Source organism: Mastigoproctus giganteus, chromosome 13 (genome assembly GCF_048544385.1).
Source record: "Mastigoproctus giganteus isolate SK-2022 chromosome 13, ASM4854438v1, whole genome shotgun sequence".
Lineage (NCBI taxonomy): Eukaryota > Metazoa > Arthropoda > Arachnida > Uropygi > Thelyphonidae > Mastigoproctus > Mastigoproctus giganteus.
In genome coordinates this window covers 62943189-62958160 of record NC_143587.1, presented here as the reverse complement: position 1 = coordinate 62958160, position 14972 = coordinate 62943189, and the positions used below count along the sequence as shown (strand labels likewise).

At 35.9% G+C, this 14972-nt stretch overlaps 1 protein-coding gene across 1 annotated transcript in view; it reads right to left on the bottom strand.

Annotated features, from left to right (window-relative positions):
* Positions 1–14972, bottom strand: part of Nep3 (M13 family metallopeptidase neprilysin 3) — a 353718-nt gene that overhangs the window by 156605 nt on the left and 182141 nt on the right. The window contains exon 6 of the mRNA XM_090387832.1: positions 2452–2670. Coding sequence (XP_090243958.1) covers positions 2452–2670 — 219 coding nt within the window. The remainder of the gene's footprint in view (positions 1–2451; positions 2671–14972) is intronic.

The following is a 14972-nucleotide window of genomic DNA, read 5'->3' as shown; positions in this document are numbered from 1 at the left end:
GCCTAAATAAATTTAAGGCTGAGCTGGATAGGCATTGGAACGAATGGAGGGGTGAAATCGGATCTTTTTTTTTTTTTTTTTGCCTGATGCTGCATAAGCTTGCTTTCTTGCATCATATGCCTCTACTAATGCTAATGCAAATGAAAGCTGTTGAAACTGTTTGTTTGTTATTTGGTTTTTAGGAGCATTAGTAACTAAGGCCATACTGCTCCGGGAATATGCGGTGGGCATTCCCTGACATTTCCGCATCCTCTGTATTTGGTGGTCACGGGCTCGAACCTCGGTCTAATCAAGAAGCGTGTTCTACGCACTGCTGCTACTGCCCACCTGGCTACGGAGATGCCATAGCTGTTGAAACCTCTGGAATCATGGATAAGTTTGAGTTCAGAACATGAAGCAATTTTTTTGACACTGAAATTCAGTTTCTGGATCTGATGTATTTTCAGCATAAGATTGCAAGCATTTTTTATGTTAAAAATTAATTATTCTAAAGCCATAACTATGGATAAAAGGAAATGAAATAGAGAGTGTCTGTACTAAAAAGAAGCAAAAGGTTATAACTTCAGAACAAAAACTTGAAATAATTAAAATATTTGAAAGTTGTGATAAGAAGACCAAAATCAGCCATGCTTTTGAAATGAATGATACAACAGTGCGAACAGTTTTGTTTCAAACATCTTTTTTCTCCTTTATAGCTATATTGGCAGTAAAAATGGTTATTTTAAAAAAATTTAGTAAAGATTTTGAAAGCCCTTTGGCTGATTTACAGTATTTTTCATTGGTTAATATATTCAATTAACATGGTTTTCACTTAACATGGTATCACTTAACATTACACAGTTACATGGTATCACTTAACATTACACATTAACTGTGTAATGTTTCACTTAACATTATACAGTTAATATATCCCATCTTCATGGGATACATTAACTGTGTAAAGCGGGGTCCCCTGTGTATATATAAACAGTGGCAGCCACATAAATTGCAATGCTGTAAATTTTCCCCAAAACAAGCATTACTGTCAAAATAATTGCCCATATAGTCTTAAATTTGCTATGCACTGATGTAAAATGATTATGCATTTTACATCAGTAATAAGCAAATAAATAAAACAAAAAGCTATTTGGACATATTTATTTCCAAATTGTTACAAAAATATGCCACAGGTCATATGAATGCCTTTTCATTGTAACCAATGTTTGACATTATGTAATAAGATGAAAAAAAAAAAAACACTATTAGGTCTTCTCTAACAGATATTAGTATTTATTTTGTTGGTCCACCCTGAGCTTTAGTTACCACCTTGCACTGTCTGGAACAGAGTGTATCAAATTCTTGATATAATCACTGCTTAGTTCATAGTACCAGACACAAATAATGGTTTCTAAATATATATATATATATATATCTGGTTTAACTTTATACTTTGTAACATAATTTCATTAAAAATTTTCATTCATTAAATAGTTGCATACAATAGTCCCCAATTAGTGATCATAACTAGTTCCATAAAATTATCATAAACTGAAATTATTTTTAATTAAGCATATTAAATTCATATTAGAGGCTTCATCTGTTCCAAATCCATTGAAAGATGAACTTTTTCACAGAAAAACTGTACTTTATAATACAGTATGATACAGTAAAAATGGCAAAAAATTCTTACATTTAGCAAAAAAGACTCTTGCATTACTTTAATGCTGTTTTCATATTTTGAAATAATTTCTAAAATTATTAGAAACTATTTCAAAATATCAAACTGATTTCCTACTTTTCTTTTCTTTTACTTTACATTCACTTTTGGGATCATGACTACTAATTTAATAAAATTAATCGATATGAATAAAATAATAAATAAAATTAAAATAATAATGAATAAATTAGGAAAATCACAACAAATTTGCAAAAATCAGAGAGAGAGAGAGAGGAGGGGGGTCTGCACAATCACAACAACAAAAAAAAAAAAAAAAAAAAAATGAAAATCACACAGAGATTTGCACTGAAAAGGCAGAATACAAAAAGAGAGATGGACTCAAAGCAATGAGAAATGTAGCTGTTTGACTTCAGAGTCCATGACTGGCCAAAAATAAACATACAGATTTCAGAGTGCTTCGAATAGCCAAAAATGATGATTGTATGGCTTATGGCTTTTCTTGGCTGAAAGTAATGCCTGAATGATATTATTGTAACAATATTGTTAACTGAGACTTTCATCATTAATAAAAGTCAAGGGATCTAATGAGAGGCACACTCTAAACCATAATATCATTAATCAAAGACATTGTTAACTGAGAGACCACTGCAATTAAATTCAGCTCATCTTGAAATCAACTGAGTGAGGCATTATTTTTATGTTTAGAAATAATAATCTGAAATATATCTTACAAACTGTTATAACTTTAAAAAGTTATATGTAACATTTTAAATGAAGAAAAGACCAATACATACTTCATCATCACTACTTTTATTCAGATAATAATCTCTTGTAGGAAGTCCTAAACCACCTTGATCTAGCTGAATAATGTTACGAGATGAATTTTTTTCATCTTCTCCAACTCCCCAAGAAAACAGTCCACCACGATTATATTCATTATGAAGAATTTGTAATGTTTTTTGAAAGTCCCACTTATCAATAGCAAAATTTTCACTGATATTCCATCCTCCAACCTGTAAATTATCAGCATATAATCTTAATAAATTTACGTAAATAACTATATATATATTAATTTAAAATAGTTTTAAATCTCAATTGAAAGAATTTCAGTAATCAAATGATATCATTTGATTACTGAAAACTTGGTTGATTGAAATTCTAAAATTCTGAACTGCTAAAATAACAGTACTAAAAAACATAACAGATACTACAATATAAAATATTGTAAAAAGCTGACAGTTCAACATGATAGTACCAGTCCACAGAGTTACAGCAATTTGAAATAATGCTAATCTTTGTATCACCTGCAAACTTGGAAATTAAGCCTGATATGCCTTCATTGTATGCTTTTGTAAAAGTAACTACAGTGGTCTCAGACAGGTTTTAAATTCTGTACAGTGGGACCAACTAATGATGTTACAATCAGCGAATTCTGAATATGAAGCATTCAAGGAATTAATCATAAAAGCTACAGGGCTCTTCACACCAACTAAGAAAAACAGCAAAGAGTTCTTTACTTATATAAACTCTAGAAGGAAGGGGATGAATCAGATTGGTCCACTTGATATCGATGGTTCAACTGTTGATGATCCTGCTCAGGTAGCTAACAAACTAAATGAATATTTTGCATCGACATTCACACATAAGGAGTTATTCAGCGAGGGGAATGCCAGAGGTGTATTCAACTCTGGCAGTAAGCTAGATAATCTTGTAATAACTGAGAGTAAAGTGGAGGAGAAAGATAAACACAAGAGAGGCACCTGGGGTGGATGGGATCTATCCAGTTATATAAAAGGAGGCAGCAAAGGAAGTAAGCAAACCCTTAGCCCTAATTATGAGAGCTTCTTTGTACTCAGGGGAGGTACCCATAGACTGGAGATATGAAAATGTGACCGCAATTCACAAAGGAGGATCAAAGGCTGACACAAGTAATTATAGACCTGTGAGTTTAACTTCTGTTCCAGGAAAATTAATGGAGGCACTGGTTAAAGAAGCACTACAGGATCATCTAGACAAAACTTCAGTTACATCTTGGCCATAGCATGGTTTTGTTAAGGGGAAGTCTTGCCTGACCAATTTGATTGGATACTATGATGCAGTCACAAAAAACCGGATGCAGGGAATAACTTTGATATTATATACTTGGATCTTAGCAAGGCTTTTGATACTGTTGCACATGGAAGACTGCTGCACAAATTGGAGCAGTGTGGCATTGGAGGCAAATTGCTGCTATGGATAAAGGGATGGTTGAGGGGGAGAAGACAGAGAGTGGTAATCAATGGACACTGCTCATCGTGGACTAATGTTATTAGTGGAGTCCCTCAGGGTTCAGTGTTGGGTCCATTATTGTTTTCTGTATTTATAAATGATATTGATGATGGTATATCAAGCTTAATGTCCAAGTTTGCAGACGATACAAAGGTTGGCAGGGTTGTTAAGGACACTACTGATGCTATGCTGCTGCAACAGGATCTGGAAAGGTTGAGCAGATGTGCTGAGAGGTGGCAAATGAAGTTTAACATTGACAAATATAAAGTACTACATATTTGAAACAGCAACCCCAGAGCAACATATCAACTCTGTGGTACTACACTGACAGTGGTAGAGAATGAAAAGGACCTGGGGGTAATTGTGCAGGCAGATATGAAGTTCTCTGAGCAGTGCAGATGGGCTGCAAGAGTAGCTCATGGTGTCTTGTCAATGATATACAGGAATTTTTCTAGCAGAGATAAGGAGGTGATTATTCCCTTGTATAAGGCAATGGTCAGGCCACACCTTGAGTACAGTATACAGGTCTGGAGGCCTCATTTCAAGAAGGATGTAGAGCTGCTGGAACGAGTACAGAGAAGGGCAACACGATTAGTGAATGGAACAAAGGGTTGCTCTTATGAAGAAAGGCTTAAGTTTTGCAAATTACAGTGTCTGGAGACTAGGCACTGGTGAGGTGATCTGATAGAGGTGTATAAAGCCTTGAATGGTTTGAGCATGCTCAATGCTGATGGGATTCTTCCTCTTGCTCAGAATAATCACCTGAGAGGGCATAAATTCAAATTGAGGAAAGACAGATGTAGGATAGATGTGTGGAAATTTGCCTTTAGCTAGCGGGTAGTTGGTTGGTGGAACAGACTTCCATCCCTTGTTGTGGAAGTTGATAGCCTAAATAAATTTAAGGCTCAGCTGGACAGGTATTTCAAACGAAAGGTGGGGCGAAGTGGAAGTTTTTTTTTTTTTTTGTCTGTTTGTTTTAGGAGCATTAGCAACTAAGGCCATATTGCTCCAGGATATGCGGTGGTCATTCCCTGACCTTTCCGCATCCTCCGTATTTGGCGGTGACGGGCTCGAACCCCAGTCTAATCAAGCGTGTGCAGCATGTGCTACACACTGCTGCTCCTCCCCACCTGGCTACGGAGTCGCCTTTTTTTTTTTTTTTTTTTTTTGGCTGATGCTGCATAAGCTTGCTTTCTTGCATCATATGCCTCTACTAATGCTAATGCCAATTTGTTTAGGTACAGGTAAAAATTGGATTTCAGCCAGCGGGTGGTTGATTGTTGGAAGAGGCTTCTATGTGTCGTTATGGAAGTGGATGGGTTGAATAAATTCAAGGAAGAACTAGACAAATTCTTGAAGGGTACAGATGGATGAACTGGTTTTTTTTTTGCATGATGCTATATAAGCCTGCTTTCTTGCATCATTTGCCATTACTGCTACTTCTAAATGGATATCAGATGAACTAATGAAACTCATGGCGGAGAAAAAAAGTGCATGGGCTGCAAATGCATATAAATTATTGGGTGACACGGAAGACTATGGTAGATATAAACTAGCCTGAGTCACAAAGGAGGTTAGGCAAGCAAAGGGAGATTATGAGAAATCTTTGGCAAAGGATGCAAAGACTTCTCTACTTATGTAAACACCAAAAGGAAGGAATGAATCAAATTGGTCCACTTGATATGGATAGTTTGATCGTTGATGATCCGACTCAGGTTGCTTATAAACTGAATGAGTATTTTTCAACTACATTCACATATGAGGAATTCTTTAAGGAAGGGGATGTCAGAAATTTATCAAGCTATAACAGGGGGCTAAATGATTTTGTTATAACTGAGAGGAAAGTGGAAGAGAAATTGTTGAAGTTAAACATAAGAAAGGCACCTGGGGTGGATGGGATCTATCCAGTTATATTAAGGGAGGCAAGAAAGGAAGTAAGCAAACCCTTAGCCATAATTATGAGAGTAACCTTGGATTCATGGAAGGTGCCTATGGACTGGAGATGGGAGAGTGTATCCCCAATTCACAAAATGGAATCAAAGGGTGATATGAGACATTATAGACCTGTTAATTTAACTTCTGTTCCAGGGAAAATAATAGAATCACCAGTAAAAGAAAAGGAAATTATGGCAGCTTAAAATGATACATGGCCTCTATTAACTGGGTAGTTATGGGTAGAATTATGGCCAATTGAATTATGGTATACCTTTAAAACATTAATCACAGAAGCCATGAATGCATATGTATCTATACATTAAAAAAGTTTTCCCGTTAATGATATTTATTCGAGCCATTGGGAGAAGAGAGCGAGGAAATTACGTCTCTACAAATGCAATCAATTATTGACAACTGCCTCCATAACATTCACCAACCTCATGCAAGTCTAACATGATTAATATACAATGGAACATTAAATGTATAACATTTAATGTTCCATTGTATATTAATTTTTGTATATTAATGAATATTGTATATTTGTAAATATTGTAGTTTTGTGTTTTGTAAATATTTTAAATATTTGTATAGTTTGTAGATATTTCATTCCTGCTCTTTTGGATGCAACAATATTCATCATGTATTATGGAACCCAAAGCAAAAGGCCTTTTCCTAAGTGACCTATGTAAATGCACGTAATTAATTACATAGTGATATTGGATGAAGTCCAGTATAGTGTACACCGACAGGTACTTCGATGAAAGTGAGGAAGACCCCGATAGTTGACAGGTGAAGGCACCTCACTTTACTGATTGTTTTGTGTTGTCAAGGTATACTATCAAAGACAACTTACGGTCCGTCATTTTCTGGTTGATTGTCCCTTACATTCAACCATCCAATGAACCACCTTTCAGTCACTTTCCATGTTGAATATCTCACATGATCTATCTCATTTTATAGGAAATGAAACAAATATAGATGAACTACTGACATATTTAAAATGTATTGGCTTGTAAAAGAGGATATAATTTAACATCTATAACAATATGTTGCCTCTACACAAACTATGAACAGACACAATTTGGCCACAGCAGCCCTTGTGTTGTTAAACCCAATAGCAACAGCAACAGTGTAATTGAGGATGGGGGCTTAGCTTAGGTAGGGTGTTTATCCCTCCATCCCGCTGTTTTATAATGGAAAAACGAGTTCTCGATTTAAAAACAGCGGCAAATGTGGGGAAAAATACCCTAGTCATATCAACCTAGGAGGACAGTGAGCGAAGAAAGCAGTGGCATCTTCCAATCACTGCTTTGTTCCTGTCCGTTTGTTGAAATATGGGAGTCACAACTTGTCAATCACAGCTTTCCCACTGTTTTGCTTGCCATCATGTTGGAGGGTGTACACCGTTCTGGATTTTATGGTAACATTTATTCAACTTTGAGAATGCCGTGCACTAAAAACGCACAGGTAAATAATTGCATAGGTTATTTCCTGATTAGATATCAACTAGTGCATTTCGATAGGTGTGTCTTTTACGTAGAAAAGATTTGATTTACTCTGTATACCTCTACATTTTACGTAGAAAAGCATGCACAGGGGTGATTTTTTTTTTTTTTTTTTTTTTTTTTGATTTGGTAGTTGTTGGCGCATCGGCTTCTGTGGCCATATTGCACCTCCCAAGGTTTTTGCAGTACTTTGATCCAAGCCCGAGGCGGGAATCGAACCCGCGACCTTTGGGTTGCCGGGCAGGTACTTTACCCACTCGGCTAGCCCGGTCGGCTCACAGGGGTGAGCGAGCAAAGTGAGCAGGGGGCGAAGCCCCCTAGTACACCATTAAAAAAAATACTCCATGATGAGGATTCCAAGTTGGATGCATAATGAAGTTGCCAGATTACTTCAGCAGAAAAAGATGGCATGGAAAATTTACAGAGCAATAAAAAGTACTGAAGCCTACAAAAGCTACAAATTGATCGGTAATAGTGCAACAGAAAAGGTTAGGCAGGCAAAGGCAGATTATGAGAAATCGCTGGCAAAGAGAGCAAAGAGAGAGCAATGGAGAATTTTAATTTTAATAAGGAATTCTTCACATATATAAATGCAAAGAAGAGAAGAACAAATAAGATCAGATCGTTTGTAATGGACGTAGGATAGTATTAGATACACCAGCTGATGTTGCAGATGAACTCAGCAGTATCTTTGCATCAATATGATATTAAGAGTAAGAGAGTGGCGGAATTACTTAACAAGTACAGGTCACTGTTGAAAAAAAGCCATGAATTAGGGTTCAATTTGAAAGTGTCTGCAATTCTGCCCAGACACGATTGGAGGGAGTATATGATGAGAGCCTTGTCAATCAATTCGGCCCTGGAAAGATTGTGCAAGACTCAAGGAGTAGAATTTTTTTCAGCATGGTCTGTGCTTGTTAACAGAAGAGCCTGCTTCTACAGGGATGGGACACACTTAAATAGAAAGGGTTCGAGAATATTTGCTAATGCTATCGAGGCAGTGCTGGTGGGTCGGAAAACTGCTAGCTTGGGGTGATACATGGACTAACAGATTAACAGTTGCGCTGACAGAGGTGAAAGTGATTCTTGCACTGCTTCTATTGGAATGAGTAGCAGCCTGGAAAACAAGATTCAGGGTATTTCAGAGACTGCTGAGAGCTATTGTGGTACAAGTAAACACATGGGTTGTGTTAGGGTAGCTAAGAATAGGAACAGGTGCATGTATACTTGCATGTACACCAATGCTGAGAGCTTGGTAAATAAATTGGATGAATTTGAGATGTTGGTCAAAACATCAAAGACAGATATTGTTGGGATATCAGAGACGTGGTGTCACACAGATATAAGGAATGCAGAACTGGAATTTGGGGAGTACAATGTGTACAGGATGGATAGACAGGATAGGAAGGGAGGAGGGGTTGTGCTATTAGTTAAGAAACACAAAATCCAAGGAAGTGCAGTCATCGCTGCACTTCCTTGAATTTTGACAACGCTGAGCAGTGCAGTGTCGAGTCAGTTTGGTGTGACATAAACACTGGGAAATCAAAATTGAGAGTAGGAGTGTTTTGTTTGTTATTTGGTTTTTAGGAGCATTAGCAACTAAGGCCATATTGCTCGGGGATATGCGGTGGTCATTCCCTGACCTTTCCGCATCCTCCGTATTTGGCGGTGACGGGCTCGAACCCTGAGTAGGAGTGTGTTATAGGCCTAATGACTCTGATGAGTATAATAAAAAACTGTACAGGGAAATAGAGTGGGCCAGTAAATCAGAGAGTCTTATAATGGGGGATTTTAATTTCCCGGATATTGACTGGAATTTGTGGGTTGGTCACTCACACACTAGCAAGGCTTTTGTGGATTTATTGGATGATTGTTTTCTGCATCATCATGTTCAGGAGGCAACTAGAGGGAGTAATACTCTAGATCTGATTATCAGTAGTGATTCTTCATGCATTAAGAATCTGCAGATAAAGGAACTACTAGGTGGAAGTGATCACAGTGTGCTGAAGTGGGATTTACTCAAAGAGGTAACTACCATTGGTGCCTCCATAGCCAAGTGGGCAGGAGCAGCAGTATGTAGCACACACTTCTTGATTAGACCGGGGTTCAAGCCAATGACCACAAAACACGGAGAATGCGGAAAGGTCAGGGAATGACTACCGCATATGCCCGGAGCAATATGGCCTTAGTTGCTAATGCTCCTAAAAACCAAATAACAATAACAACAACAATAGCTACCATCAGGGGTAAAGGCAAGGGTTTTTGCTTTCGTAAAGGCGACTACGGTGGTCTGAGACAGTATTTAAATTCTATACGGTGGGACCAACTGATGATATTACCAACAGCAAATTCAAAATGGGAGGCATTCAAATAATTAATCTTGGAAGCTACTAGGCTTTACATACCAACTAAGAAATATTGTTCGAGGTTTAGGCCTAAATGGATGTCAGATGAACTAATGAGACGTGGCAGAGAAGAAAAATGCATGGGATACATATAAATTAATGGGTGACATGGAAGCCTATGATAGATACAAGCTAGTCTGTAACCAAGTCACAAAGGAAATTAGGCAGGCAAAGGCAGATTATGAGAAAACTTTGGCAGAGGATGCAAAGAAAAACAGCAAAGAGTGCTTTACCTATGTAAACTCTAGAAGGAAAGGGATGAATCAGATTGTCCACTGGATATTGATGGTTAAACTGTTGATAATCCTGCTCAGGTGGCTCACAAACTAAATGAGTATTTTGCATCTACATTCACACATGAGGAGTTATTCAGGGAGGGGAATGCCAGAGGTGAATTAAACTCTGGCAGTGAGCTAGATGATTTAATAATAATAACTGAGAGTAAAGTGGAGGAGAAATTGTTGAAGATAAACACAAGAAAGGCATGTGGGGTCGATGGGATCTACCTAGTTATATTAAAGGAGGCAGCAAAGGAAGTAAGCAAACCCTTAGCCATAATTATGAGAGCTTCCTTGGACTCTTGGACTCAGGGGAGGTACCCATGGACTGTAGATGTGCAAATGTGATCCCAATTCACAAAGGAGGATGAAAGGGCAACACAAATAATTGTAGACCTGTTAGTTTAACTTCTGTTCCAGGAAAATTAATGGAGGCACTGGTTAAAGAAGCACTGCAGGATCATCTTGACAAGACTTCAGTTATAGCTCGGACACAGCATGGTTTTGTTAAGAGGAAGTCTTGTCTGACCAATTTGACTGGATACTATGAGGTGGTCACAAAGGAACTGGATGCAGGGAATAATTTTGATATCTTATATTTGGATCTTAGAAAGGCTTTCGATACTGTTGCACATGGAAGACTACTGCACAAATTGGAGCAGTGTGGCATTTGAGGCAAATTGCTGCTATAGATAAAGGGATGGTTGAGTGGGAGAAGACAGAGAGTGGTAATCAATGGACACTGCTCTTTGTGGACTAATGTTATTAGTCCACAAAGAGCAGTCCCTCAAAGAGAGTCCCTCAGAGTTCAGTGTTGGGTCCATTGTCGTTTTCTGTATTTATAAATGTTATTGATGATGGTATATCATGCTTAATGTAGTTAATCATTGACAACTGCATCCATAATGTTCACTAACCTCGTGCATGTGCTTCACTATCTAATACATAACCACGTCCAGCATCATTTGATGTTTCATTGTAACTTTTTTTTTTGTATATTAATGAATATTCTATATTTGTAAATAGTTGTGTATTTTGTAAATATTTTAAATATTTGTATAGTTTACAAATATTTCAGTTAAATATTTTAGTCCTGCTCTTTCAGATGCAACAACGTTGTGGAACCCAAAGTAATAGGCATTTTCGTAAGTGACCTATGTAAACACGGGTAAATAATTACATAGTGATATTTATTTGACCTTGAGAATTCCACGCACTACAAATGTACAGGTAAAGGAATACTTGCATTATACGGGGTATATCAATGCGCCCAATGTCATTCTTGCAAATCTAGGTTTAGTGTATCGTGTCACTTATACATAGATCGGGAAAAGACTTCCACAGTGAATCACAGTTTGGATTTAACATAACGGCATATGGGGGAAACCACTGTATTATGCTTGGTAACGTAAAATTAACAAATAAAAAAAAAATGCATTATGCTAGTAAAATTAAAATTGTAAAAAATTTAAAAAAAAGGTAAGTCTTTACAATCTGATACCCCTTTTTACAATATGATACTCCTTCTGACTGATCGTCGCAAGTAGTAGTGATTGACAGGCCTAGACTGCTATGGTTAGTCTTAGTTAGGGTGTTTATCCCCCACTTGCCGCTGTTGAAAACATCGATAAAGATAAACACCCAAGACTAACGGATTCATATGTAAAGTGGTTTTTTAATCTATCGTATACAAGATTATGGACACACTGTTTTTCGCTCAAATCCATCCTGAACTGGTGGTGTATACTAACATAACCATCTTTAAGTAGTTCAAAAGGAAAATTTATTAAAAATACTATATTTCTTTTGCTTGAATAATCCAATGGCAAGAGGGAGAATAATGTGTTTTATCTCAATCTATGTATAAGAGACATGATACAGCAAACCTAGATTTCCAAGAATGATCAGGTGCATTGATATACCCCGTATAATGCAAGTATGCCCAGGTAAATAATTACATAGGTCATTTCCTGATTAGATATTGATCAGTGCATTCCAACAGGTGTGTCTTTTATGTAGAAAAGATTTGACTTACTTTGTCATACCTCTACATATTATGAAGAAAAGCATGCACGAGGGTTGGTGAGCAAATCGAGCAGGGGCAGAGCCCTCTAGTTAATATTATTTTAATCTTTATTTTTTTTTTTTGGATGGTGCAGCATAAGCCTAAGGCTTCCTTGCACCATATGGCCATTACTAATACTAAAAGAAGTAATGCAAGATCATCTAGACAAGCCACAGTTATACTTCATACACAGCTTTAGTTTGTTAAGGGGAACCTTGTTTGGCCAATTTGATTGGTTATTATGATGTGTTCACAAAGGAACTGGATGCAAAAAATAAATTTGATATTATATACTTGGATTTTGTTTTTGCTTTTCTGTACAACTTATATGTACATGTATATCTGCTACATTGCATTCAACTAGAAGAGGGGGGAGTCCAGGAGCTGCTTGAGTTTATGTGAACTTATTTAAAGGTTTTGGCATTATTTTTTGGCCAATTAAAGGCATAGTCCATCCGGAAGTGAATAGTTGAACAGAGCTTCAGTAAATGGCCTTGTATTCATTCAATTTTGTCAATGTAATAATATAATTCATTCAATGTAATAATATGTTATATTTCTGCAATTTATGATGAGTAATTATGAAGAATATTCTTATTTTGAAGTATTCAGAGAATATTCTTGACATATATCATTAATTGCAACACTAACAATTGTAGTTTCTAATTAAACCCAGTAATTTTGAGGGTTTCTGTTGTAAAATTGGAAATGTTACTTGATGTTTATTTTTCTGTACTGTTAACACTGTGCTTGACATGGAGGAATTGCCATCTTTTGATAATTTTATTGCAATTGTTTCTTTTAGTACTTGGTGTAAATTGTTGCTATATTCATGTTTTTGTATGTATTCATTTCATTTTATGCCTGAATATATTTTTTCTATATTGATTATTCCCTATGATAATTTTAATATGCTTAAATTTAGAATTAGTAAAAGTCAAAAGATGCAATAAGCCAGGCTTTTGTTACATCAATCAAAAAAAAAAAAAAAAACCACCTTTTCCTAAGTTTCCTATACCCACCATATTATTCTGTCCACTATTTTGGATTTCATAAAGAATGCATGCTTTCTGAAAATTCCAAATTAATTTGTGAAATTCTATTTTGGCCATATGGGCAAAATGTACCTCGACTAATGGAACAGCCCATATTCCCCCCACCACCTCAACTCACACAGTGTGAATTTGCTGCTGGATTTTAGTTTACTTGCCACAACTTTGATATCCCATATTTCAGGGCACTGTCACAAACTTTCCTGATTCCTAGCTTTATCTGCAGACTCCTAAAATAAAATATCATTTTATTTTATTGTTCTCAATAATAAAAAAGGGTCTAGGAAAATTCACCAAAAACAGTTCACTAAAAACAATTCACCAAATATCAATTCACCAAAAAGAATTCACCAAATATCAATTCACCGAAAATATAATTTACACAATATAATAGCGTAGCTTAATTTAATTTATTATGACAATTCAAAAATTGTAGATCTCTAAAAGTACCATTTATAACTGACACAATATATAAATACAGGAAACCCTTGATTAATGGGGTTTTGAACAATGCGGTTTTAATTAGTGCGCAAAATTTTTTTGATACTATCCCCTTAATATATGCGTTATCAAATTTGATTAGTGCGCTGTTTTTTTCTTGCGGTGCTTGGCAACTCACAACGGCGCCTAAAGCGGCAAATACGTGATACACACTCACCAGGGTCTTCTAACTTAAATGAATGGGAATCAACACCAAAATGCTTGACAGCAGCACCCCATACCACTCTGAAATTGAAATTTGCTCTGGTAACTCATATTCTTTTATTCTTTTATTATTAATATTAAACTTCTTTAATATTATGATATTAAAGAAGCAGTTGAGAACATACACAAATTGTGGGAAGAAATGACGAACAGCTGCATGAGAGCTGTCTGGCAGAATCTTTTGCCTGAATGCGCAAATGATTTTTGCGGTTTCATTAATCCTGTCAACAAAGTTATTGATGAAATTACTACAATTGGAAAAGACCTCGGCTTTGAGGAAGTAGATTCAGAAAACATTAGAGAATTATTGGAATCGCATTCAAAAGACTTAAGTAACGACGATCTTCTTGAAATTGAGCATCAACATGCATACGAGGAAGAAGACGAAAATGAAGCAGAAGAAAAGCAATTTGCTCCCAAAGAAATTTCATTCAAAAAACTTGAACTATTTAATACACTTTAAAAAGCAAAAGAACTCATACTAGAGATTGATCCAGATGCAGAGAGAAGCATGAACGTTCGTTGAGGGTTAGATAAGCAAATTGATTGTTATCGCAAAATCATGGAGGAAAGGAAGAAAGCTACCACTGTTCAATTGAAGTTAGATAAGTTTTTTTTGCAAAAAATAAAATTTAAATCATACTATCTTTTTTTAAATTTATTCCTTAATAATTTAAGAACTATGCAGTGCATTATAGGTACGTATTGAGTAAGAAAAAATATATTTTTACAATTTCATAATTTTCAAGGATTCATTATAATTATTCCCATTGTTTCTTAAGTTTGATTAGTGCGGTTTTAATATGTGTGGTATATTTCAAGGATTCATTAACCGCACTAATCAAGGGTTTCCTGTATATAAATAATAAATAAATATAATTTATTAAAAGAACAGTTCACAGAATTCACAAACAATCCAGCAAAAACACAGTTCACAGAATTCACAAACAATTCAGAAAAAACACAGTTCACAGAATTCACAAACAATTCACCAAAAACACAGTTTACTGTTAAAAATTAGAATAAGTAACACAGTAATAATGTTTATATTTACTCTAGAGCCTGTTACACACAATTCACTGAGAAGACAAAAAATTAAATT